Source organism: Oncorhynchus mykiss, chromosome 16 (assembly GCF_013265735.2).
Source record: "Oncorhynchus mykiss isolate Arlee chromosome 16, USDA_OmykA_1.1, whole genome shotgun sequence".
Classification (NCBI taxonomy): domain Eukaryota; kingdom Metazoa; phylum Chordata; class Actinopteri; order Salmoniformes; family Salmonidae; genus Oncorhynchus; species Oncorhynchus mykiss.
Window position 1 is genome coordinate 73,982,380 of NC_048580.1, and position 27,281 is coordinate 74,009,660.

General features: G+C 44.8%; 1 protein-coding gene across 1 annotated transcript in view; it reads right to left on the minus strand.

Annotated features, from left to right (window-relative positions):
- Window positions 1-27,281, minus strand: part of lama5 (laminin, alpha 5) — a 276,711-nt gene that overhangs the window by 103,192 nt on the left and 146,238 nt on the right. Inside the window, exons 31-40 of the mRNA XM_036947797.1 lie at window positions 26,945-27,071; window positions 26,507-26,646; window positions 26,092-26,207; window positions 24,784-24,995; window positions 19,770-19,971; window positions 10,506-10,650; window positions 7,745-7,885; window positions 4,179-4,340; window positions 2,790-2,897; window positions 2,467-2,550 (exon numbers count right to left, since the gene is read on the minus strand). Coding sequence (XP_036803692.1) covers window positions 2,467-2,550; window positions 2,790-2,897; window positions 4,179-4,340; window positions 7,745-7,885; window positions 10,506-10,650; window positions 19,770-19,971; window positions 24,784-24,995; window positions 26,092-26,207; window positions 26,507-26,646; window positions 26,945-27,071 — 1,437 coding nt within the window. The remainder of the gene's footprint in view (window positions 1-2,466; window positions 2,551-2,789; window positions 2,898-4,178; window positions 4,341-7,744; window positions 7,886-10,505; window positions 10,651-19,769; window positions 19,972-24,783; window positions 24,996-26,091; window positions 26,208-26,506; window positions 26,647-26,944; window positions 27,072-27,281) is intronic.

Genomic DNA, 27,281 nt, shown 5'->3' on the forward strand with positions numbered 1-27,281 from the left:
CAGGAGGTCAGGTCAGTGTCCTACCTCCACCATGTGGACTATCCCCAGGTGGTCAGTGTCCTACCACCACCATGTGGACTATCCCCAGGAGGTCAGGTCAGTGTCCTACCTCCACCATGTGGACTATCCCCAAGAGTTCAGGTCAGTGTCCTACCTCCGCCATGTGGACTATCACCAGGAGGTCAGTGTCCTACCACCACCATGTGGACTATCACCAGGAGGTCAGTGTCCCTCCTCTACCTTATAGAATATCTCCAGGAGGTCAGTGTCCTACCTCCAGCATGTGGACTATCTCCAGGAGGTCAGTGTCACTCCTCCTGCATGTAGACTATCTCCAGGAGGTCAGTGTCCTACCTCCAGCATGTGGACTATCACCAGGTGGTCAGTGTCCCTCCTCCACTATGTGGACTATCTCCAGGAGGCCAGGTCAGTGTTCTACCTCATCCATGTGGACAATCCAAAGGAGGTCAGTGTTCTACCTCATCCATGTGGACAATCCAAAGGAGGTCAGTGTCCTACCTCCAGCATGTGGACTATCTCCAGGAGGTCAGTGTCCCTCCTCCAGCATGTGGACTATCTCCAGGAGGTCAGTGTTAAACCTCCAATATGCGGACTATCCCCAGGAGGTCAGTCTCATACCTCCAGCATGTGTACTATCACCAGGAGGTCAGGTCAGTGTCTTACCTCCACCATTTGGACTATCCCCAGGTGGTCAGTGTCCTACCACCACCATGTGGACTATCCCCAGGAGGACAGGTCAGTGTCCTACCTCCACCATGTGGACTATCCCCAAGAGTTCAGGTCAGTGTCCTACCTCTGCCATGTGGACTATCACCAGGAGGTCAGTGTCCTACCACCACCATGTGGACTATCTCCAGGAGGTCAGGTCAGTGTCCTACCTCCAACATGTGGACTATCCCCAGGAGCTCAGTGTCCTACCTCCACCTTGTGGACTATCCCGAGGTGGGTAGTGTCCCTCCTCCACCATGTGGACTATCCCCAGGAGGTCAGGTCAGTGCCCCTCCTCCACCATGTGGACTATCATCAGGTGGTCAGTGTTCTACCTCCAGCATGTGGACTATCCCCAGGAGGTCAGTCTCAAACCTCCAGCATGTGTACTATCACCAGGAGGTCAGGTCAGTGTCCTACCTCCATCATGTGGACTATCTCCAGGAGGTCAGTGTCCTACCTCCACCATGTGGACTATCCCCAGGTGGTCAGGTCAGTGTCCTACCTCCACCATGTGGACTATCTCCAGGAGGTCAGGTCAGTGCCCCTCCTCCACCATGTGGACTATCTCCAGGGGGTCAAGTCAGTGTCCTACCACCACCATGTGGACTATCTCCAGGAGGTCAGGTCAGTGTCCCTCCTCCACCATGTGGACTATCTCCAGGAGGTCAGGTCAGTGCCCCTCCTCCACCATGTGGACTATCACCAGGTGGTCAGTGTCCTACCTCCACCATGTGGACTATCTCCAGGAGGTCAGTGTCTCTCCTCCACCTTGTGGACTATCCCCAGGTGGTCAGTGTCCTACCTCCACCATGTGGACTATCCCCAGGTGGTCAGGTCAGTGTCCCTCCTCCACCATGTGGACTATCACCAGGAGGTCAGGTCAGTGTCCTACCTCCAGCATGTGGACTATCTCCAGGAGGTCAGTGTCCTACCTCCAGCATGTGGACTATCACCAGGTGGTCAGTGTCCATCCTCCACCATGTAGACTATCTCCAGGAGGTCAGTGTCCCTCCTCCACCATGTAGACTATCTCCAGGAGGTCAGTGTCCTACCTCCAGGAGGTCAGTGTCCTACCTCCAGCATGTGGACTATCTCCAGGAGGTCAGTGTCCTACCTCCAGCATGTGGACTATCTCCAGGAGGTCAGTGTCCTACCTCCAGCATGTGGACTATCTCCAGGAGGTCAGTGTCCCTCCTCCACCATGTAGACTATCCCCAGGTGGTCAGATCAGTATCCCTCCTCCAGCATGTGGACTATGCCCAGGAGGTCAGTGTCCCTCCTCCACCATGTGGACTATCACCAGGTGGTCAGGTCAGTGTCCTACCCCCACCATGTGGACTATCCCCAGGTGGTCAGTGTCCTACCTCCACCATGTGGACTATCCCCAGGTGGTCAGGTCAGTGTCCCTCCTCCACCATGTGGACTATCTCCAGGAGGTCAGTGTTCTACCTCCAGCATGTGGACTATCTCCAGGAGGTCAGTGTCCCTCTTCCACCATGTGGACTATCACCAGGAGGTCAGTGTCCCTCCTCTAGCATGTGGACTATCCCCAGGTTTTCAGTGCCCCTCCTCCACCATGTGGACTATCCCCAGGAGGTCAGTGTCCCTCCTCCACCATGTGGACTATCCCCAGGTGGTCAGGTCAGTGTCCTACCTCCACCATGTGGACTATCCCCAGGTGGTCAGTGTCCCTCCTCCACCATGTTGACTATCCCCAGGTGGTCAGTGTCCTACCTCCAGCATGTGGACTATCCCCAGGTGTGGTTGTTCAGGTGAAGAATATTCTCTCTCAATGAACACCAGGGTCATCTGGTTACCCTGTAGATACACAGACACATCTTTTAACAGCAGAGATACACACAGACAGACACATCACTAGCCAACCTTCAGTTCAGTGCTCTTCTGGTTTCTTGACACACACAACCTTTGACGACCATAACACATCATTTCTTCCATAGACATCAAAGGATACTAAGCACTAAGGTTAAATGTAGAAAGTACATCTGGGTAATCTGTTCAGATGTGAAGCTGAGAGTACACTGTGGTGGGTTGTTAACCTTGAGAATGATGTCAGGTCGAGAGGCCTCAGTGGGCAGAGAGAGAACATCTCCTCTCATCGTCTGAGTGTGGAGACGATACCGCAGATACCCTCCATACGACGATACCTAGACAGAGATGAAGAGAGAGAGGGGGGAGGGAGAGGGATGGAGAGAGAGAGAGAGAGGCAGACAGGCGGACAGACAGACAGACAGACAGACAGACAGACAGACAGGCAGACAGACAGAGAGACAGAGAGACAGACAGAGAGACAGAGAGACAGACAGAGAGACAGAGAGACAGACAGAGAGACAGAGAGACAGACAGACAGACAGACAGACAGACAGACAGACAGACAGAGAAGCAGGCAGATAGAGACAGAGAGGCAGACAGGCGGACAGAGAGACAGACAGACAGACAGACAGACAGACAGACAGACAGACAGACAGACAGACAGAGAAACAGGCAGAGGCAGACAGATAGAAACAGAGAGGCAGACAGGCGGACAGAGAGACAGAGACAGACAGACAGACAGACTTGCGGTCAGACATTCAATCCTAGAGGAAGATAACTAAGTATGTTCAAAGAGAGAGATAAAATCTAACATTAAAGGTGTTATATTCTAGACAAAACAACCATCATTATCTCTATAACCGCTGGCTGTCTACACATCCTCTTTATTGTGTGTGTGTCTGTGTCTGTGTGTGTGTGTGTGTGTGTGTCTGTGTGTGTGTGTGTGTGTGTGTGTGCTATATGTAGCCCGTAGCACTAGTGTAATCTGATGTAGACTCCTCTTGCCCCAGCAAACCCTCCCCACCAACCCTCACCCTCTCCTTGGCATGGTGAACATAGTACCTCTATGAGGGCCCTCTGGCTAAATAACACGGAGTGAAGCAGTCATTCCACCCATCCCAGGCCCCGCCCGCTCCCACCTGCTCAATGTCATTGTTATGTTTAAGCCTTTTCCTCCCCTTTGTCTTTGTCCTGTGAGTCTCTGTCGCCTAAAGGTGTTCCTCCATTTTAACTCTTGCACCCACTGTGAGTCTTTGTGACCCTGGAGTCAACGCAACGTATGTTACTATGCCTACGATATGTTTTCTACTACTATTTACAGACTCCCGATTGGCTCAGTGGACTAAGGCACTGCGCCTCAGTGTTTGAGACTTCACTACAGACACCCTGGTTCGAATCCAGGCTGTATCACAACCGGCTGTGATCGGGAGCCCCAATTGGCCCAGCGTCGTCCGGGTTACGGTTTGGCCGGTGTAGGGCCGTCATTGTGAATAAGAATGTGTTCTTAACTGACTTGCCTGGTTAAATAAAGGTTAAATAAATACATAAAAATACATAAGGATTGTGTGTCCAAGACTTTGGGGACAATAAAGTTTACTGTATGGTGTTGTTTGTACCTTGTCTCCCAGGTACGTTCTAGGAGCGTGCCAGAAGAGGTCTTGGTAGACATCAGGTACGTCACTAAGGTCCGCCTCCACCAAGTCCTGATCAGGATATACAGTCACGGGGACTTCCTGTCTGTCTGCTCCGTGCAACACCCAGTCCATCATATCCATCACCTGGAGGTCATTACAATGCACAGGGTATATTAATATAACATTTATATACAGTCACGGGGACTTCCTGTCTGTCTGCTGCTAACAGCACCCGGCCCATCATGTCCATCACCTATAACAAAACATAACACTTCCTGTCTGTCTGCTGCTAACAGCACCTGGCCCATCATGTCCACCTATAACAAAACATAACACTTCCTGTCTGTCTGCTCCCTGTAAATTAAATTAAATGTATATATAGAATAAGTAGCCTACCTCTGTCTACACAGAAGAAAAAGTAAAACAATTTAAAATAAGTTACTACACCCAAAATGCCTGATTTGGACACGGATCATCATTAGTTTCTTTAAGATGTAGATCGTTTTTAAATGCGCTAGAATGCAATTTGGGCGGCAAATACCAAATACAGGGCCTTCAGAAAGTATTCAGACCCCTTGACTTTTCCCACATTTTGTTACGTTACAGCCTTATTCTAAATTTGATTAAAAAATTACTAAAATCCTCAGCAATCTATACACAATACCCCATAATGACAAAGAAAAAACGTTTTTTTTTTTTAAATACCTAATTTACATAAGTATTCAGACCCTTTGCTATAAGACTTGAAAATTGAGCTCAGGAGCATCCTGTTTCCATTGATCATCCTTTGAGATGTTTCTACAACTTGAGTCCACCTGTGGAAAATTCAATTGATTGGACATGATTTGGAAAGGCACACACATGTCTGCATAAGGTCCCACAGATGACAGTGCATGTCAGAGCAAAAACCAAGCCATGAGGTCAAAGGAATTGTATGTAGAGCTCCGGGACAGGATTGTGGCGAGGCACAGATCTGGTGAACCATTGAAGGTCCCCAAGAACACAGTGACCTCCTTCATTCTTCAATGGAAGATGTTTGGAACCACCAAGACTCTTCCTAGAGCTGGCAGCACGGCCAATCTGAGCAATCGGGGGAGAAGGGCCTTGGTCAGGGAAGTGACCAAGAACCTGATGGTGACTCTGACAGAGCTCTAGAGTTCCTTTGTGGAGATGGGAGAACCTTCCAGAAGGACAACCAGGTGAAATTGAGGTGAAGAGAAAACTGAATCCCCTCCATTCTATTGTCACATTGTCCAGTCACCGGAGAATAAGATGGATGAGCTTTGTTCGAGAGTCTCCTATCAGAGAGACTAGTAACCGGAAGGTTGCAAGTTCAAACCCCCCAGAAGCTGACAAGGTACAAATCTGTCGTTCTGACCCTGAACAGAGAGTTAACCCACTGTTCCTAGGCCGTCATTGAAAATAAGCATTTGTTCTTAACTGACTTGCCTGGTTAAATAAAGGTGAAATAAAAATTTGTTCTTAACTGACCTGCCTGGTTAAATAAAGGTGAAATAAAAATGTGTTCTTAACTGACTTGCCTCGTTAAATAAAGGTGAAATAAATATATAAAAGTTAAATAAAGGTGAAATAAATATATAACAGTTAAATAAAGGTGAAATAAATATATAAAAGTTAAATAAAGGTGAAATAAATATATAAAAGTTAAATAAAGGTGAAATAAGAAAAATAAAAAGACTTGAAAAGCTGCTATATGTCTTCCTGAAACGTGGCTGGATGATGACGCAACGTCCGTAAGTACTTCGTCTGTAATTATCCCGGCTGTTAACATCCCGCCTCAAGCCAACATCGCTCTGGAACTCAACCAACTGTATGAGGCCGTAAAAAAAACAAGAAACCGTTCACCCAGAGGCAGTGTTTCTGGTGGGCGGAGACTTTAACTCGGGGAGACTTAAAACCGTCCTACCTCACTTCTACCAAGACCTCTTCTGCGCCACTAGGGGCGCTAAAACTCAACCCACAGAAACCCATACAAGGCCCTCGCTCCTCCTCCCTGCAGCAAATCTGACCATGACTCCATTCTCCTGCTTCCTGTTTCCAAACAAAAGTTCAAACAGAAAGTACAAGTGATGCGCTTAATATGTAAGTGGTCCGATGAAGCAGACACGAGGCTACAAGACTGTTTTGCTAGTACAGACTGGGATATGTTCCAGGATTCATCTGATGGAATTGAGGAGTTAACCACAACAGTCACGCACTTCATCAATAAGTGCATAGACGATGTCGTCCCCACAGTGAAAGCCCCTGTTTTTCCAGATGACTGTGTGATCTCGCTCTCCATGGTCGATGTGAGCAAAACATTTAAACAGGTTAACAATCACAAGGCCGGGAATAACAGGGCGAGTTCTCAGACCAGCTGGCAAGTGTCTTCACAGACATTTTCAATCTCTCCTTGTCCCAGTCTGGAATCCCAACAATGTTTCAAGCTGACCACGATTTTCCCTGTTCCAAAGAGCTCCAAGGTGACCTGCCTAAATGACTACTGCCCTGAAGCACTCAGATCTGTTATTAATGAAGTGCTTTGAAAGGCTGGTCATGATGTCAACACCATCTTCCCAGACACCCTGGAACCCCTTCAATTCACATTCCGCCCCAACAGATCCACAGATGACGCAATCTAAATTGCACCCCACACCACCCTCTCCCACCTGGACAACAGGGGAAATAACTACAGTGGGGCAAAAAAAGTATTTAGTCAGCCACCAATTGTGCAAGTTCTCCCACTTAAAAAGATGAGAGAGGCCTGTAATTTTCATCATAGGTACACTTCAACTATGACAGACAAAATGAGAAAAAAAATCCAGAAAATCACATTGTAGGACTTTTAATTAATTTATTTGCAAATTCCTCATTTTGTCTGTCATAGTTGAAGTGTACCTATGATGAAAATTACAGGCCTCTCTCATATTTTTAAGTGGAAGAACTTGCACAATTGGTGGCTGACAAAATACTTTTTTGACTGTTAATTCTGCTACCATCTGGCAAACTGTACCAGAGCATCGGATCTCGGGCCAACAGGCTTCTTCTACCCCCAAGCCATAAGACTGCTAAATAGCCAGACTGCTATTTAGTCAATTAATGGTACCAGAACTGTCTTGCACTGACGAGCAGTGAAATACTTCATAATAATGTCAAGTGAACGATGGTTTACAGGAGGCGTTAATGTTACAGACCAGGATATGGATACTGGATATAGTCGCCTGTCTGTTTGTCTGTCAGTTAAATAATCTCCACCCGCTTTCAATATACAGTACTTCATATCCCTCATTTACTCAAGTGTTTACATTATTTTGGCAGTTATCACTATACATAACTGTTACTACGTATTATATTAGCTTTACTTAAACCACTCAGCACTGAGTCAAGATATGCTTAATTTGTGTTGCAGCACAAAACAAGTATATCTGAGTTTTATGTCTTTATGTCTCTTGTAATATAATCTGGGAACCTGTGGACAAAATATGGAACTGTTTAGCAAACACAGAAATATATCAACCCAATCCCTGTGTTCTGTACTGTCCCTCTACCTCAGTCCGTCGTTTCTCTGAGCTGCGACAGCGGTTGGTGGCTCCGAAACAGAAACAGGAAGTGCAGCCTTTAGGGTTGGTGGGGTCAAGGTGGAAGGTTCCCACTCTGCACTGGTCACAACGACCACCCTGGACATTTTCCTGTCGGTGGGGAAAAAAGGAGGTGGAAGACATCTTGTTGCCAATGATGTTATTGAGAGGTTGATGACTACTATTAATATTAATATTAATATATATTAACTATTAATGTGACTACTGGTTGAAACATTGTCCGTCTAGTGCAGGGGTACTATTTGAGAAGGGTTCGGTCACACACATTTCCTAGGTGACAAAGGTTCGGATGGATATTGTAATTTATCAGCGTAGTAAAAAACAAAAACACCTTGCGATGGGTGTAACCCCAAACTGTTGAAACTGTTCACACCCCTCTTTGTTGGCTGAGAGAACATTTAGCTGTTTAAGAGATCGGTTTCTGCAATTCTACACATTTTGACATGGGACGGAGAGAAAAGGTTGCAGTTTTAAAGCTAATTTATCCCAATTCTACACATTTTGACATGGGACGGAGAGAAAAGGTTGCAGTTTTAAAGCTAATTTATCCCAATTCTACACATTTTGACATGGGACGGAGAGAAAATGTTGCAGTTTTAAAGCTAATTTATCCCAATTCTACACATTTTGACATGGGACGGTGAGAAAAGGTTGCAGTTTTAAAGCTAATTTATCCCAATTCTACACATTTTGACATGGGACGGTGAGAAAAGGTTGCAGTTTTAAAGCTAATTTATCCCAATTCTACACATTTTGACATGGGACGGAGAGAAAACGTTGCAGTTTTAAAGCTAATTTATCCCAATTCTACACATGTTGACATGGGACGGAGAGAAAACGTTGCAGTTTTAAAGCTAATTTATCCCAATTCTACACATTTTGACATGGGACGGTGAGAAAAGGTTGCAGTTTTAAAGCTAATTTATCCCAATTCTACACATTTTGACATGGGACGGTGAGAAAAGGTTGCAGTTTTAAAGCTAATTTATCCCAATTCTACACATTTTGACATGGGACGGAGAGAAAAGGTTGCAGTTTTAAAGCTAATTAATCTCAATTCTACACATTTTGACATGGGACGGAGAGAAAACGTTGCAGTTTTAAAGCTAATTTATCCCAATTCTACACATGTTGACATGGGACGGAGAGAAAATGTTGCCGTTTTAAAGCTAATTTATCCCAATTCTACACATGTTGACATGGGACGGAGAGATAATGTTGCAGTTTTAAAGCTAATTCATCCCAATTCTACACATTCTTCCTTTCTGTTATACAACTGACTAGGTATCCCCCTTTCTGTTGTACAACTGACTAGATATCCCCCTTTCTTTTGTACAACTGACTAGGTATCCCCCCTTTCTGTTGTACAACTGACTAGATATCCCCCTTTCTGTTGTACAACTGACTAGATATCCCCCTTTCTTTTGTACAACTGACTAGGTATCCCCATTTCTGTTGTACAACTGACTAGGTATCCCCCCTTTCTGTTGTACAACTGACTAGGTATCCCCCTTTCTGTTGTACAACTGACTAGGTATCCCCCTTTCTGTTGTACAACTGACTAGGTATCCCCCCTTTCTGAGGTACAACTGACTAGGTATCCCCCCTTTCTGTTGGACAACTGACTAGGTATCCCCCTTTCTGTTGTACAACTGACTAGGTATCCCCCTTTCTGTTGTACAACTGACTAGGTATCCCCCCTTTCTGTTGTACAACTGACTAGGTATCCCCCCTTTCTGTTGTACAACTGACTAGGTATCCCCCCTTTCTGTTGTACAACTGACTAGGTATTCTCCCCTTTCCCTTTCTGTTGTACAACTGACTAGGTATCCCCCTTTCTGTTGTACAACTGACTAGGTATCCCCCTTTCTGTTGTACAACTGACTAGGTATCCCCCTTTCTGTTGTACAACTGACTAGGTATCCCCCCTTTCTGTTGGACAACTGACTAGGTACCCCCCTTTCTGTTGTACAACTGACTAGGTATCCCCCCTTTCTGTTGTACAACTGACTAGGTATCCCCCCTTTCCCTTTCTGTTGTACAACTGACTAGGTATCCCCCTTTCTGTTGTACAACTGACTAGGTATCCCCCTTTCTGTTGTACAACTGACTAGGTATCCCCCTTTCTGTTGTACAACTGACTAGGTATCCCCCTTTCTGTTGTACAACTAACTAGGTATCCCCCCTTTCTGTTGGACAACTGACTAGGTATCCCCCTTTCCCTTTCTGTTGGACAACTGACTAGGTATCCCCCCTTTCTGTTGTACAACTGACTAGGTATCCCCCTTTCTGTTGTACAACTGACTAGGTATCCCCCTTTCTGTTGTACAACTGACTAGGTATCCCCCTTTCTGCTGTACAACTGACTAGGTATCCCCCTTTCTGTTGTACAACTGACTAGGTATCCCCCCTTTCTGTTGTACAACTGACTAGGTATCCCCCTTTCTGTTGTACAACTGACTAGGTATCCCCCCTTTCTGTTGTTCAACTAACTAGGTATCCCCCCTTTCTGTTGGACAACTGACTAGGTATCCCCCTTTCCCTTTCTGTTGGACAACTGACTAGGTATCCCCCCTTTCTGTTGGACAACTGACTATCCCCTTTTCCCCTTTATATCTGCCTTTAATGACCATCAAAAATAGGATAACTTTACCATCCTTTCAAGTTTACCAGGACTGATAAATAAGGAACACAAAGTGTGTGTTCTCACCTTGCAGAGGCAGCGCCCCACGGAGGAGTCACACACCTCCTCCTCTGTTCCCGCCTCGTTGCAGTCACATGGTCTACAGTTGGGGTAACCGTAGAAACCAGGGCTGCAGCGATCACACTGACGACCAATGATGTTGTTCTTGCATCTGGCGAATGATCACAAACAAACAAATTAACAAACCAACGTGGTGTTTTCAGTGGTCAGATAATATCACAGTCTATGTTGTGGTGTTGTTTTCAGTGGTCAGATAATATCACAGTCCATGTTGTTGTGTTGTTTTCAGTGGTCAGATAATATCACAGTCCATGTTGTTGTGGTGTTTTCAGTGGTCAGATAATATCACAGTCCATGTTGTTGTGTTGTTTTCAGTGGTCAGATAATATCACAGTCCATGTTGTTGTGGTGTTTTCAGTGGTCAGACAATTTCACAGTCCATGTTGTGGTGTTTTCAGTGGTCAGATAATATCACAGTCCATGTTGTTGTGTTGTTTTCAGTGGTCAGATAATATCACAGTCCATGTTGTTGTGGTGTTTTCAGTGGTCAGACAATTTCACAGTCCATGTTGTTGTGGTGTTTTCAGTGGTCAGATAATATCACAGTCCATGTTGTTGTGGTGTTTTCAGTGGTCAGATAATATCACAGTCCATGTTGTTGTGGTGTTTTCAGTGGTCAGACAATTTCACAGTCCATGTTGTGGTGTTTTCAGTGGTCAGATAATATCACAGTCCATGTTGTTGTGTTGTTTTCAGTGGTCAGATAATATCACAGTCCATGTTGTTGTGGTGTTTTCAGTGGTCAGATAATATCACAGTCCATGTTGTGGTGTTTTCAGTGGTCAGATAATATCACAGTCCATGTTGTTGTGGTGTTTTCAGTGGTCAGATAATATCACAGTCCATGTTGTTGTGGTGTTTTCAGTGGTCAGATAATATCACAGTCCATGTTGTTGTGGTGTTTTCAGTGGTCAGATAATATCACAGTCCATGTTGTGTTGTTTTCAGTGGTCAGATAATGTCACAGTCCATGTTGTTGTGTTGTTTTCAGTGGTCAGATAATGTCACAGTCCATGTTGTTGTTGTGTTTTCAGTGGTCAGATAATGTCACAGTCCATGTTGTTGTGTTGTTTTCAGTGGTCAGATAATATCACAGTCCATGTTGTTGTGGTGTTTTCAGTGGTCAGATAATATCACAGTCCATGTTGTTGTGGTGTTTTCAGTGGTCAGATAATATCACAGTCTATGTTGTGTTGTTTTCAGTGGTCAGATAATGTCACAGTCCATGTTGTTGTGTTGTTTTCAGTGGTCAGGTAATATCACAGTCCATGTTGTTGTGGTGTTTTCAGTGGTCAGATAATATCACAGTCTATGTTGTGTTGTTTTCAGCGGTCAGATAATGTCACAGTCCATGTTGTTGTGTTGTTTTCAGTGGTCAGATAATGTCACAGTCCATGTTGTTGTGTTGTTTTCAGTGGTCAGATAATGTCACAGTCCATGTTGTGGTGTTTTCAGTGGTCAGATAATATCACAGTCCATGTTGTGGTGTTTTCAGTGGTCAGATAATATCACAGTCCATGTTGTGGTGTTTTCAGTGGTCAGATAATATCACAGTCCATGTTGTGGTGTTTTCAGTGGTCAGATAATATCACAGTCCATGTTGTGGTGTTTTCAGTGGTCAGATAATATCACAGTCCATGTTGTGGTGTTTTCAGTGGTCAGATAATATCACAGTCCATGTTGTGTTGTTTTCAGTGGTCAGATAATATCACAGTCCATGTTGTGTTGTTTTCAGTGGTCAGATAATATCACAGTCCATGTTGTGGTGTTTTCAGTGGTCAGATAATATCACAGTCCATGTTGTGGTGTTTTCAGTGGTCAGATAATTTCACAGTCCATGTTGTTGTGGTGTTTTCAGTGGTCAGATAATGTCACAGTCCATGTTGTGGTGTTTTCAGTGGTCAGATAATATCACAGTCCATGTTGTGGTGTTTTCAGTGGTCAGATAATATCACAGTCCATGTTGTTGTGGTGTTTTCAGTGGTCAGATAATATCACAGTCCATGTTGTGTTGTTTTCAGTGGTCAGATAATATCACAGTCCATGTTGTGGTGTTTTCAGTGGTCAGATAATATCACAGTCCATGTTGTTGTGGTGTTTTCAGTGGTCAGATAATATCACAGTCCATGTTGTGTTGTTTTCAGTGGTCAGATAATATCACAGTCCATGTTGTTGTGTTGTTTTCAGTGGTCAGATAATATCACAGTCCATGTTGTTGTGGTGTTTTCAGTGGTCAGATAATATCATAGTCCATGTTGTGTTGTTTTCAGCGGTCAGATAATGTCACAGTCCATGTTGTTGTGTTGTTTTCAGTGGTCAGATAATATCACAGTCCATGTTGTTGTGTTGTTTTCAGTGGTCAGATAATTTCACAGTCCATGTTGTGGTGTTTTCAGTGGTCAGATAATGTCACAGTCCATGTTGTGGTGTTTTCAGTGGTCAGATAATGTCACAGTCCATGTTGTGGTGTTTTCAGTGGTCAGATACTATCACAGTCCATGTTGTGTTGTTTTCAGTGGTCAGATAATATCACAGTCCATGTTGTGTTGTTTTCAGTGGTCAGATAATATCACAGTCCATGTTGTTGTGTTGTTTTCAGTGGTCAGATAATATCACAGTCCATGTTGTGTTGTTTTCAGTGGTCAGATAATGTCACAGTCCATGTTGTTGTGTTGTTTTCAGTGGTCAGATAATATCACAGTCCATGTTGTTGTGGTGTTTTCAGTGGTCAGATAATATCACAGTCCATGTTGTGGTGTTTTCAGTGGTCAGATAATATCACAGTCCATGTTGTGGTGTTGTTTTCAGTGGTCAGATAATGTCACAGTCTATGTTGTGGTGTTTTCAGTGGTCAGATAATATCACAGTCTATGTTGTGTTGTTTTCAGTGGTCAGATAATGTCACAGTCCATGTTGTGGTGTTTTCAGTGGTCAGATAATATCACAGTCCATGTTGTGTTGTTTTCAGTGGTCAGATAATATCACAGTCCATGTTGCTATTATGAACTAATCTCAGCGTTTTGCCAGCAAATGTGGTCTCATATTCAATCCATTTTTTTTACAATGCATCTCTAGAAGGCAAAGTGTTTTTCAATGAAAATAATCACGCTACACGTTTGGCTGTGTTGCTCTGTACGTGCATCTGTGTCAGTGTGTGTTATCAGTGTCAGGTATCAGTAGCCCAGACAGCAGGCTGATATAAGAGGCCTACTGAGAGCTGATAGCAGCAGCTTTACAGACATGTCTTGTCAGGACAGAGACCACAGAGGAATGTGACACACTGCTGCAGAATGTCTTTATGTCTGGATGCTCACAGTGGATTGGAGGGGAGAGGAGGGGAGAGGAGGGGAAAGGAGAGGAGGAGGGGAAAGGGGAGGGGAGAGAGGAGGGGAAAGGGGAGGGGAGAGATGGAAGGGGGAGAGGAGGAGGAGGAGGGGAGGGGAGAGAGGAGGAGAGAGGAGGGGAAAGGAGAGGAGGAGGGGAAAGGGGAGGGGAGAGAGGAGGGGAAAGGGGAGGGGAGAGATGGAAGGGGGAGAGGAGGAGGGGAGGGGAGAGAGGAGAGGAGGGGAGAGAGGGAAGGGGGAGAGGAGGAGGGGAGGGGAGAGAGGAGGGGAAAGGGGAGAAAGGGGAGAAAGGGGAGGGGAGAGGGAAGGGGGAGAGAAGGAGGGGAAAGGAGAGGGGGAGGGGAGAGAGGAGGGGAAAGGGGAGGGGAGAGTGGACAGGAGGAGGGGAAAGGGGAGGGGAGAGATGGAAGGGGGAGAGGAGGAGGGGAGGGGAGAGAGGAGAGGAGGGGAGAGAGGGAAGGGGGAGAGGAGGAGGGGAGGGGAGAGAGGAGGGGAAAGGGGAGAAAGGGGAGAAAGGGGAGGGGAGAGGGAAGGGGGAGAGAAGGAGGGGAAAGGAGAGGAGGAGGGGAAAGGGGAGGGGAGAGAGGAGGGGAAAAGGGAGGGGAGAGTGGACAGGAGGAGGGGAAAGGGGAGGGGAGAGATGGAAGGGGGAGAGGAGGAGGGGAGGGGAGAGAGGAGAGGAGGGGAGAGAGGGAAGGGGGAGAGGAGGAGGGGAGGGGAGAGAGGAGGGGAAAGGGGAGGGGGAGAAAGGGGAGGGGAGAGGGAAGGGGGAGAGAAGGAGGGGAGGGGAGAGAGGAGAGGAGGGAGGAGAGGAGAGGAGGGGAGAGAGGGAAGGGGGAGAGGAGGAGGGGAGAGATGAGGGGAAAGGGGAGGGGGAGAAAGGGGAGGGGGAGAGGAGGAGGAGAAAGGGGATAGGAGGGGGAGAGGAGGAGGGGAGGGGAGAGAGGGGAGGGAGAGGAGGAGGGGAGGGGAGAGAGGGGAGGGAGAGAGGAGGAGGGGAGGGGAGAGAGGGGAGGGAGAGAGGAGGAGGGGAGGGAAGAGGAGAAAGGGGAGAGGAGGAGGGGAAAGGGGAGAGGGAGAGGAGGAGAGGGGAGAGGGAATAGGGAAGGGGGAGAGGAGGGGGAGAGGAGGGGAAGAGGAGGAGGGGAGGGGAGAGAGGGGAGGGAGAGAGGAGGAGGGGAGGGGAGAGAAGAGGAGAAAGGGGAGAGGGAGAGGGAGAGGAGGAAAGGGGAGAGGAGAGAGGGAAGGGGAGAAAGGAGGGGAAACTGTTCCTCAAACTGTAACCTCAAACTGTAACCTCAAATTGTTCCTCAAACTGTTCCCTCAAACTGTAACCTCAAATTGTTCCTCAAACTGTAACCTCAAACTGTAACCTCAAACTGTTCCTCAAACTGTGTAACCAAACTGTAACCTCAAACTGTGTAACCAAACTGTGACCTCAAACTGTAACCTCAAACTGTTCCTCAAACTGTAATCTCAAACTGTAACCTCAAACTGTTCCTCAAACTGTAATCTCAAACTGTAACCTCAAACTGTAACCTCAAACTGTAACCTCAAACTGTAACCTCAAACTGTGACCTCAAACTGTCTAACCAAACTGTGACCTCAAACTGTAACCTCAAACTGTAACTTCAAATTGTAATCAAACTGTAACCAAACTGTTCCTCAAACTGTTCCTCAAACTGTAACCTCAAACTGTTCCTCAAACTGTAACCTCAAACTGTAACCTCAAACTGTCTAACCAAACTGTGACCTCAAACTGTTCCTCAAACTGTCTAACCAAACTGTGACCTCAAACTGTAACCTCAAACTGTAACTTCAAATTGTAATCAAACTGTAACCAAACTGTTCCTCAAACTGTTCCTCAAACTGTAACTTCAAACTGTTCCTCAAACTGTAACCTCAAACTGTAACCTCAAACTGTAACCTCAAACTGTAACCTCAAACTGTAACCTCAAACTGTAACCTCAAACTGTAACCTCAAACTGTTCCTCAAACTGTTCCTCAAACTGTTCCTCAAACTGTTCCTCAAACTGTCACCTCAAACTGTGACCTCAAACTGTAACCTCAAACTGTAACTTCAAATTGTAATCAAACTGTAACCAAACTGTTCCTCAAACTGTTCCTCAAACTGTAACCTCAAACTGTTCCTCAAACTGTAACCTCAAACTGTAACCTCAAACTGTAACCTCAAACTGTAATCTCAAACTGTAACCTCAAACTGTAACCTCAAACTGTAACCTCAAACTGTTCCTCAAACTGTTCCTCAAACTGTTCCTCAAACTGTAACCTCAAACTGTAACCTCAAACTGTGTAACCAAACTGTAATCAAACTGTAACCTCAAACTGTAACCTCAAACTGTAACCTCAAACTGTAACCTCAAACTGTTCCTCAAACTGTCTAACCAAACTGTGACCTCAAACTGTAACCTCAAACTGTAACTTCAAATTGTAATCAAACTGTAACCAAACTGTTCCTCAAACTGTTCCTCAAACTGTAACCTCAAACTGTTCCTCAAACTGTAACCTCAAACTGTTCCTCAAACTGTAACCTCAAACTGTAACCTCAAACTGTCTAACCAAACTGTGACCTCAAACTGTAACCTAAAACTGTAACTTCAAATTGTAATCAAACTGTAAACAAACTGTTCCTCAAACTGTTCCTCAAACTGTAACCTCAAAATGTAACCTCAAACTGTAATCTCAAACTGTAACCTCAAACTGTAACATCAAACTGTAACCTCAAACTGTAACCTCAAACTGTTCCCTCAAACTGTTCCCTCAAACTGTAACCTCAAATTGTTCCTCAAACTGTTCCCTCAAACTGTAACCTCAAATTGTTCCTCAAACTGTAACCTGAAATTGTTCCTCAAACTGTTCCCTCAAACTGTAACCTCAAACTGTAACCTCAAACTGTGACCTCAAACTGTGACCTCAAACTGTTCCTCAAACTGTTCCTCAAACTGTAACCTCAAACTGTAACCTCAAACTGTAACCTCAAACTGTTCCTCAAACTGTTCCTCAAACTGTTCCATCAAACTGTAACCTCAAGCTGTTCCTCAAACTGTAACCTCAAACTGTAGACTCAAACTGTTCCTCAAACTGTAACCTCAAACTGCTCCTCAAACTGTAACCTCAAACTGTGACCTCAAACTGTGACCTCAAACTGTTCCTCAAACTGTTCCTCAAACTGTTCCTCAAACTGTAATCTTAAACTGTAACCTCAAACTGTTCCTCAAACTGTAACATCAAACTGTAACCTCAAACTGTTCCTCAAACTGTAACCTCAAACTGTAACCTCAAACTGTTCCTCAAACTGTAACCTCAAACTGTTCCTCAAACTGTAACCTCAAACTGTTCCTCAAACTGTAACTTCAAACTGTAACCTCAAACTGTTCCTCAAACTGTAACCTCAAACTGTAACCTCAAACTGTTCCTCAAACTGTAATCAAACTGTTCCTCAAACTGTAACCTCAAACTGTAACCTCAAACTGTAACCTCAAACTGTAATCTCAAACTGTAACCTCAAACTGTCACCTCAAACTGTGACCTCAAACTGTAACCTCAAACTGTAACTTCAAATTGTAATCAAACTGTAACCAAACTGTTCCTCAAACTGTTCCTCAAACTGTAACCTCAAACTGTTCCTCAAACTGTGTAACCTCAAACTGTAACCAAACTGTTCCTCAAACTGTAACCTCAAACTGTAATCAAACTGTTCCTCAAACTGTGTAACCTCAAACTGTAACCTCAAACTGTAACATCAAACTGTTCCTCAAACTGTAACCTCAAACTGTAACCTCAAACTGTTCCTCAAACTGTTCCTCAAACTGTAACCTCAAACTGTTCCTCAAACTGTTCCTCAAACTGTTCCTCAAACTGTAACCTCAAACTGTTCCTCAAACTGTAATCAAACTGTTCCTCAAACTGTTCCTCAAACTGTTCCTCAAACTGTTCCTCAAACTGTAACCTCAAACTGTTCCTCAAACTGTTCCTCAAACTGTTCCTCAAACTGTAACCTCAAACTGTAACCTCAAACTGTGACCTCAAACTGTAACCTCAAACTGTTCCTCAAACTGTAACCTCAAACTGTTCCTCAAACTGTAACCTCAAACTGTAACATCAAACTGTTTCTCAAACTGTAATCTCAAACTGTTCATCAAACTGTTCCTCAAACTGTAACCTCAAACTGTTCCTCAAACTGTAACCTCAAACTGTTCCTCAAACTGTTCCTCAAACTGTTCCTCAAACTGTTCCTCAAACTGTGACCTCGAACTGTGACCTCAAACTGATACCTCAAACTGTTCCTCAAACTGTGACCTCAAACTGTGACCTCGAACTGTGACCTCAAACTGTGACCTCAAACTGATACCTCAAACTGTTCCTCAAACTGTGACCTCAAACTGTTCCTCAAACTGTAACATCAAACTGTTCCTCAAACTGTTCCTCAAACTGTTCCTCAAACTGTAACCTCAAACTGTTCCTCAAACTGTAACATCAAACTGTAGCCTCAAACTGTTCCTCAAACTGTAACCTCAAACTGTTACCTCAAACTGTTCCCCAAACTGTAACCTCAAACTGTTCCTCAAACTGTAACCTCAAACTGTTCCTCAAACTGTAACCTCAAACTGTTCCTCAAACTGTAACCTCAAACTGTTCCTCAAACTGTAACCTCAAACTGTAACCTCAAACTGTTCCTCAAACTGTAACCTCAAACTGTAACCTCAAACTGTAACCTCAAACTGTGACCTCAAACTGTTCCTCAAACTGTAATCAAACTGTTCCTCAAACTGTAATCTCAAACTGTAACCTCAAACTGTTCCTCAAACTGTAACCTCAAACTGTTCCTCAAACTGTAACCTCAAACTGTTCCTCAAACTGTAACCTCAAACTGTAACCTCAAACTGTAACCTCAAACTGTGACCTCAAACTGTTCCTCAAACTGTAATCAAACTGTTCCTCAAACTGTGACCTCAAACTGTTCCTCAAACTGTAACCTCAAACTGTTCCTCAAACTGTTCCTCAAACTGTTCCTCAAACTGTTCCTCAAATTGTTCCTCAAACTGTTCCTCAAACTGTAACCTCAAACTGTTCCTCAAACTGTAATCAAACTGTTCCTCAAACTGTGACCTCAAACTGTAACCTCAAACTGTTCCTCAAACTGTAACCTCAAACTGTAACCTCAAACTGTGACCTCAAACTGTAATCAAACTGTTCCTCAAACTGTGTAACCTCAAACTGTAACCTCAAACTGTTCCTCAAACTGTAACCTCAAACTGTTCCTCAAACTGTTCCTCAAACTGTAACCTCTTGTCCATTCTACCTGTATCTCTTGACTAGCAACACTCTAAAGTCACTGTTTTGCTCTCTCTACAAGTGGCCTAGTTTGGTCCCCTTCCACATCACATTGGCATTTCAGAGCACAACGAGCACAATGGCAGAATAACGAGAGGACATAAATGACCGTTTTTATCCCTAGGCCTAATTTTAGAGCTGGCCCTTGAAGGCAAAGACTCACAATTTGGCAAAGTGGAGCTGAGTAAATATGACAGAAGTCAGAGAATGTCTCAGAAAAACCTCAGATGAGTACAGAGAAATAGACAACTTCCTTTTTTGGTGTTTTTAGGAGAGTACAAGCGGTCGAACCACGCTCCTGCGAGAGGCAACTTTGTCCGAAATCCGGCGGACTCGCGTTAGATACCCATAAAAGCTCATATCTAGACTTTTACTCAGCGTGGCCCTAACACTAGTCTTGTGAAGCACATACGACCCCATTTTCAAACCCAGAGTGGTCTTTTACCTGCATTGAATGTCCTACACAACATCAGAACATTTAGCTCAGTCTGTTGCTAACCCAGTCTTGTACCTGCACTGTCCACTGTCGGTGTCACAGCTGACGTCGAGGGTGGTGACCCCAGGACAGGAACAGTTGCAGACCTCACAGCCGACCAGAGGATGACAGCCGAACGTCTGGGGCTCACACTGGATACACTCTGGGAGCAGGGTCCTCGGTGGGCAGATACAGTCTCCAGTCACCGGCTCACACAGCCGTGTACCACACTGACACGCTGCGGGAGTAGAGGAGAGATCACATTCAATCATACCTGTAGACACACACACACACACACACACACACACACACACACACACACACACACACACACACACACACACACTACCACAGATATGTACACTGACATGTCATACACATTAGACTCAGACAGTATAATACACACAGACAGTATAGTACACACAGACAGTACACACAGACAGTATAGTACACATATACAGTATAGTACACACAGACTGTATAGTACACATAGACAGTACACACAGACAGTATAGTACACACAGACAGTATAGTACACACATACAGTACACACAGACAGTATAGTACACACAGACAGTATAGTACACACAGACTGTATAGTACACACAGACAGTATAGTACACACAGACAGTATAGTACACACAGACAGTATAGTACACACAGACAATACACACAGACAGATAGAGGACGCACCAGACATTTATCCCAGTGTCCTCCCGTATCCCAGTCTCCTAGTCTCCTCCTGTATCCCAGTCTCTTCACTTATCCCAGTCTCCTCCCGTATCCCAGTCTCCCAGTCTCCTCCTGTATCCCAGTCTCGTCTTTTGAGCTTCTAGTCATGAAATCTATGCAGCCTACTCAATCACTTTTTATAGCTACTGTTTACAGGCCTCCTGGGCCATATACAGCGTTCCTCATTGAGTTCCCTGAATTCCTATCGGACCTTGTAGTCATAGCAGATAATATTCTAATCTTTGGTGACTTTAATATTCACATGGAAAAATCCACAGACCCACTCCAAAAGGCTTTCGGAGCCATCATCGACTCAGTGGGTTTTGTCCAACATGTCTCTGGACCCACTCACTGTCACAGTCATACTCTGGACCTAGTTTTGTCCCATGGAATAAATGTTGTGGATCTTAATGTTTTTCCTCATAATCCTGAACTATCGGACCACCATTTTATTACATTTGCAATAGCAACAAATAATCTGCTCAGACCCCAACCAAGGATCATCAAAACTCGTGCAATAAATTCACAGACAACACAAAGATTCCTTGATGTCCTTCCAGATTCCCTCTGTTTACCCAAGGACGCCAGAGGACAAAAATCAGTTAACCACCTAACTGAGGAACTCAATTTAACCTTGCGCAATACCCTAGACGCAGTTGCACCCCTAAAAACTAAAAACATTTCTCATAAGAGACTAGCTCCCTGGTACACAGAAAATACCCGAGCTCTGAAGCAAGCTTCCAGAAAATTGGAACGGAAATGGCGCCACACCAAACTGGAAGTCTTCCGACTAGCTTGGAAAGACAGTACCGTGCAGTACCGAAGAGCCCTCACTGCTGCTCCACCATCCTATTTTTCTAACTTAATTGAGGAAAATAAGAACAATCCGAAATTCCTTTTTGATACTGTCGCAAAGCTAACTAAAAAGCAGCATTCCCCAAGAGAGGATGGCTTTCACTTTAGCAGTGATAAATTCATGAACTTCTTTGAGGAAAAGATCATGATTATTAGAAAGCAAATTACGGACTCCTCTTTAAATCTCCGTATTCCTTCAAAGCTCAGTTGTCCTGAGTCTGCACAACTCTGCCAGGACCTAGGATCAAGAGAGACGCTCAAGTGTTTTAGTACTATATCTCTTGACACAATGATGAAAATAATCATGGCCTCTAAACCTTCAAGCTGCATACTGGACCCTATTCCAACTAAACTACTGAAAGAGCTGCTTCCTGGGCTTGGCCCTCCTATGTTGAACATAATAAATGGCTCTCTATCCACCGAATGTGTACCAAACTCACTGAAAGTGGCAGTAATAAAGCCTCTCTTGAAAAAGCCAAACCTTGACCCAGAAAATATAAAAAACTATCGGACTATATCGAATCTTCCATTCCTATCAAACATTTTTGAAAAGGCTGTTGCGCAGCAACTCACTGCCTTCCTGAAGACAAACAATGACAAACAATGTATACGAAATGCTTCTGGTCTGGTTTTAGACCCCATCATAGCACTGAGACTGCACTTGTGAAGGTGGTAAATTACCTTTTAATGGCATCAGACCGAGGCTCTGCATCTGTCCTCGTGCTCCTAGACCTTAGTGCTGCTTTTGATACCATCGATCACCACATTCTTTTGGAGAGATTGGAAACCCAAATTGGTCTACACGGACAAGTTCTGGCCTGGTTTAGATCTTATCTGTCGGAAAGATATCAGTTTGTCTCTGTGAATGGTTTGTCCTCTGACAAATCAACTGTAAATTTCGGTGTTCCTCAAGGTTCCGTTTTAGGACCATTATTGTTTTCACTATATATTCTACCTCTTGGGGATGTAATTTGAAAACATTATGTTAACTTTCACTGCTATGCGGATGACACACAGCTGTACATTTCAATGAAACATGGTGAAGCCCCAAAATTGCCCTCGCTAGAAGCATGTGTTTCAGACATAAGGAAGTGGATGGCTGCAAACTTTCTACTTTTAAACTCGGACAAAACAGAGATGCTTGTTCTAGGTCCCAAGAAACAAAGAGATCTTCTGTTGAATCTGACAATTAATCTTAATGGTTGTACAGTCGTCTCAAATAAAACTGTGAAGGACCTCGGCGTTACTCTGGACCCTGATCTCTCTTTTGAAGAACATATCAAGACCATTTCAAGGACAACTTTTTTCCACCTACGCAAAAATCAGAAACTTTCTGTCCAAAAATGACGCAGAAAAATTAATCCATGCATTTGTCACTTCTAGGTTAGACTACTGCAATGCTCTACTTTCCGGCTACCCGGATAAAGCACTAAATAAACTTCAGTTAGTGCTAAATACGGCTGCTAGAATCCTGACTAGAACCAAAACATTTGATCATATTACTCCAGTGCTAGCCTCCCTACACTGGCTTCCTGTCAAAGCAAGGGCTGATTTCAAGGTTTTACTGCTAACCTACAAAGCATTACATGGGCTTGCTCCTACCTATCTCTCTGATTTGGTCCTGCCGTACATACCTATACGGTCACAAGACGCAGGCCTCCTAATTGTCCCTAGAATTTCTAAGCAAACAGCTGGAGGCAGGGCTTTCTCCTATAGAGCTCCATTTTTATGGAACGGTCTGCCTACCCATGTCAGAGACGCAAACTCGGTCTCAACCTTTAAGTCTTTACTGAAGACTCATCTCTTCAGTGGGTCATATGATTGAGTGTAGTCTGGCCCAGGAGTGGGAAGGTGAACGGAAAGGCTCTGAAGCAACGAACCGCCCTTGCTGTCTCTGCCTGGCCGGTTCCCCTCTTTCCACTGGGATTCTCTGCCTCTAACCCTGCCGTGGCGGAGATCTTTGTGGGCTATACTCAGCCTTGTCTCAGGATGGTAAGTTGGTGGTTGAAGATATCCCTCTAGTGGTGTGGGGGCTGTGCTTTGGCAAAGTGGGTGGGGTTATATCCTTCCTGTTTGGCCCTCTCCGGGGGTGTCCTCGGATGGGGCCACAGTGTCTCCTGACCCCTCCTGTCTCAGCCTCCAGTATTTATGCTGCAGTAGTTTATGTGTCGGGGGGCTAGGGTCAGTTTGTTATATCTGGAGTCCTTCTCCTGTCCTATTCGGTGTCCTGTGTGAATTTAAGTGTGCTCTCTCTAATTCTCTCTTTCTTTCTCTCTCTTGGAGGACCTGAGCCCTTGGACCATGCCTCAGGACTACCTGACATGATGACTCCTTGCTGTCCCCAGTCCACCTGGCCGTGCTGCTGCTCCAGTTTCAATTGTTCTGCCTTATTATTATTGGACCATGCTGGTCATTTATGAACATTTGAACATCTTGGCCATGTTCTGTTATAATCTCCACCCGGCACAGCCAGAAGAAGACTGGCCACCCCACATAGCCTGGTTCCTCTCTAGGTTTCTTCCTAGGTTTTGTCCTTTCTAGGGAGTTTTTCCTAGCCACTGTGCTTCTACACCTGCATTGCTTGCTGTTTGGGGTTTTAGGCTGGGTTTCTGTACAGCACTTTGAGATATCAGCTGATGTACGAAGGGCTATATAAATACATTTGATTTGATCCTAGTCTCCTTCCTTATCCCAGTCTCCTCCCTTATCCCAGTTTCCTCTATTATCCCAGTCTCCTAGTCTCCTCCCTTATCCCAGTCTCCTCCTGTATCCCAGTCTCCTAGTCTCCTCCCTTATCCCAGTCTCTTCACTTATCCCAGTCTTCTCCCTTATCCCAGTCTTCTCCCGTATCCCAGTCTCCTCCCTTATCCCAGTCTTCTCCCTTATCCCAGTCTTCTCCCGTATCCCCGTCTCCTCCCTTATCCCCGTCTCCTCCCTTATCCCAGTCTTCTCCCTTATCCCAGTCTCCTTCCGTATCCCAGTCTCCTCCCTTATCCCCGTCTCCTCCCTTATCCCACTCTTCTCCCTTATCCCAGTCTTCTCCCGTATCCCAGACTCCTCCTTTATCCCAGTCTTCTCCCTTATCCCCGTCTCCTCCCTTATCCCAGTCTTCTCCCTTATCCCAGTCTCCTCCCTTATCCCAGTCTTCTCCCTTATCCCCGTCTCCTCCCTTATCCCAGTCTTCTCCCTTATCCCAGTCTTCTCCCTTATCCCAGAATCCTCCCTTATCCCCGTCTACTCCCTTATCCCCGTCTACTCCCTTATCCCAGTCTTCTCCCTTATCCCAGTCTCCTCCCTTATCCCAGTCTCTTCACTTATCCCAGTCTTCTCCCTTATCCCAGTCTTCTCCCGTATCCCAGTCTCCTCCCTTATCGCAGTCTCCTCCCTTATCCCAGTCTCCTCCCTTATCCCAGTCTCCTCCCAATCTCTTCTCTCAGCCAGGCCTCGTATTGTAGTGACTCACGTCTACAGTTGGGGAACCCCCAGTAGCCCGTGGCACACTGTGAGCAGTCCCTGCCGATGACGTTAGGTCTGCACTGGCACTGCCCGCCGAAGGGTTGGCAGGTATCGCTGTCCGCGCCCACCTCATGGCACCCGCAGGGCATGGCACCGTTGTTGAAGAACGCAGAGAGAGAGATGGCTGAACCAAGACAGAATGGAGAGGCTGTGGCAGGACTGGAGAGAGGGGGGGGGGGGGGGGGGTGGGGGGGTGGAGAGAGAGCGGGGAGAGAGAGTGAGAGAGAGAGAGAGGGAGAGGTATTCACATTTGAGCTAGTTAGTCTCTAGTTAGTCTCTAGTTAGTCTCTAGTTGGTCTCTAGTTAGTGTAGTTAGTCTCTAGTTGGTCTCTAGTTAGTGTAGTTAGTCTCTAGTTAGTGTAGTTAGTCTCTAGTTAGTCTGTAGTTAGTCTGTAGTTAGTCTGTAGTTAGTGTAGTTTGTCTCTAGTTAGTGTAGTTAGTCTGTAGTTAGTGTAGTTAGTCTGTAGTTAGTCTTTAATTAGTCTGTAGTTAGTCTGTAGTTAGTCTCTAGATAGTGTAGTTAGTCTGTAGTTGGTCTCAATTTAGTCTCTAGATAGTGTAGTTAGTCTGCAGTTAGTCTCTAGTTGTCTCTAGTTAGTCTCTAGTTAGTCTTTAATTAGTCTGTAGTTAGTCTGTAGTTAGTCTGCAGTTAGTTTGTAGTTAGTCTGTAGTTAGTCTCTAGTTGTCTCTAGTTAGTCTCTAGTTAGTCTGTAGTTAGTCTGTAGTTAGTCTGTAGTTAGTCTCTAGTTAGTCTCTAGTTGTCTCTAGTTGTCTCTAGTTAGTCTCTAGTTAGTCTGTAGTTAGTATGTAGTTAGTCTGTAGTTAGTCTGTAGTTAGTATGTAGTTAGTCTGTAGTTAGTCTCTAGATAGTCTGTAGTTAGTCTGTAGTTAGTCTGTAGTTAGTCTCTAGTTAGTCTCTAGTTAGTCTCTAGATAGTCTGTAGTTAGTCTGTAGTTAGTCTCTAGTTAGTCTGTAGTTAGTCTCTAGTTAGTCTCTAGTTAGTCTCTAGTTAGTCTCTAGATAGTCTGTAGTTAGTCTGTAGTTAGTCAGTAGTTAGTCTGTAGTTAGTCTCTAGACAGATGATTAGCTGTCCAGCTACTGACCAGGTGAGATTTGGTTCTGGGTACTGAAATTACATTTGAGCAAGTATATAGTATAATAATATAATAGTAAAGTATATATTCTCAGCCACAACACATAATCTATCTTTTATTAGCTTTTCTTTTACATCAGACATGCTGTACAGTAAACTCACTGGATGTAGAAGCTGTTCTGGCCACAGTTGCTGATGAAGTCATATGATTTGTCCAGAGGTTGTTCAGACAGATAACTGGAGCTGTAGCTGCTCTCTGGGACCACCAGAACATAGTCCTGACACACACACACCACACACACACACACACAGACACACCACACACACACACACACCACACACACACACACACACACACACACACACCACACACGTTGTTAGAACTTCACAGTCTTTATACACCTCTATCTACACTTTCCAGTGCTCTGTACTGAAATAGATGTTAAGCTCTGCAAGCAGACAACTGAAATTGAAATGGACAACAACCACAAGCTCTATGGATTCATTTCAATCTTCGCTTGTCTTTCACTTATAAAAAATAAAGACATTTTCTCTTAGTGTTTCTAGACTAACTCACCAGCCAGAGTGTTTTTCCATCAGGGACCTGGACGGTCAGGAAGATCTCGTTGTCCGTCACGTCCAGAATGATCTGGTTCTCCGAGATCAGAACGCTACGGCAACCGTAACCATGGGGACAGAAGGAGGCGTTGGCATGGCCTGGAGGATGGAGATTACAAAAAGATTACAAAAGATTGAAATTCAACTGTGAAAATATTTAAATTTAACTGTCAAAAGATTCAAATTCAACTGTCAAAATATTTAAATTTATCTGTCAAAAGATTCAAATTCAACTGTCAAAATATTTAAATTTATCTGTCAAAAGATTCAAATTCAACTGTCAAAAGATAATTGTGATTTTCTGACTTTTCCTGCGTTCTGTATTTTGCTCATTTAAGGACTTGATCACAATCTTTTAACAGCGATAGTATAACTATTGATATAGAGAGATATTCACCTTGCCAGATGCGTCCACCGTTGATGAAGACCTGGACAGGGTAGGTGGGGTGGAGGGGCTGGTGGTAGTGGAGGATGAACACGTAACGACCCAGAGTTTGGACACGACCAGAGTACACTGCTGCATTCTGGAGGGCAGGAAGACAGAACCATCATGACCGCGTGACATTGGAATCGTTCCGCAGAAAACTATTAGTGAATTGGATTTTATTGTGTGACTGTCAACGAATACTTCAATAACATCCAATGTGAGGTCTTTCTAGAACATAGGTTCTCAACCTTAGTAGATCTCCTGTAAAAAAATAAAAATAAAGACAAAATAAAATGTCGTAGACCAG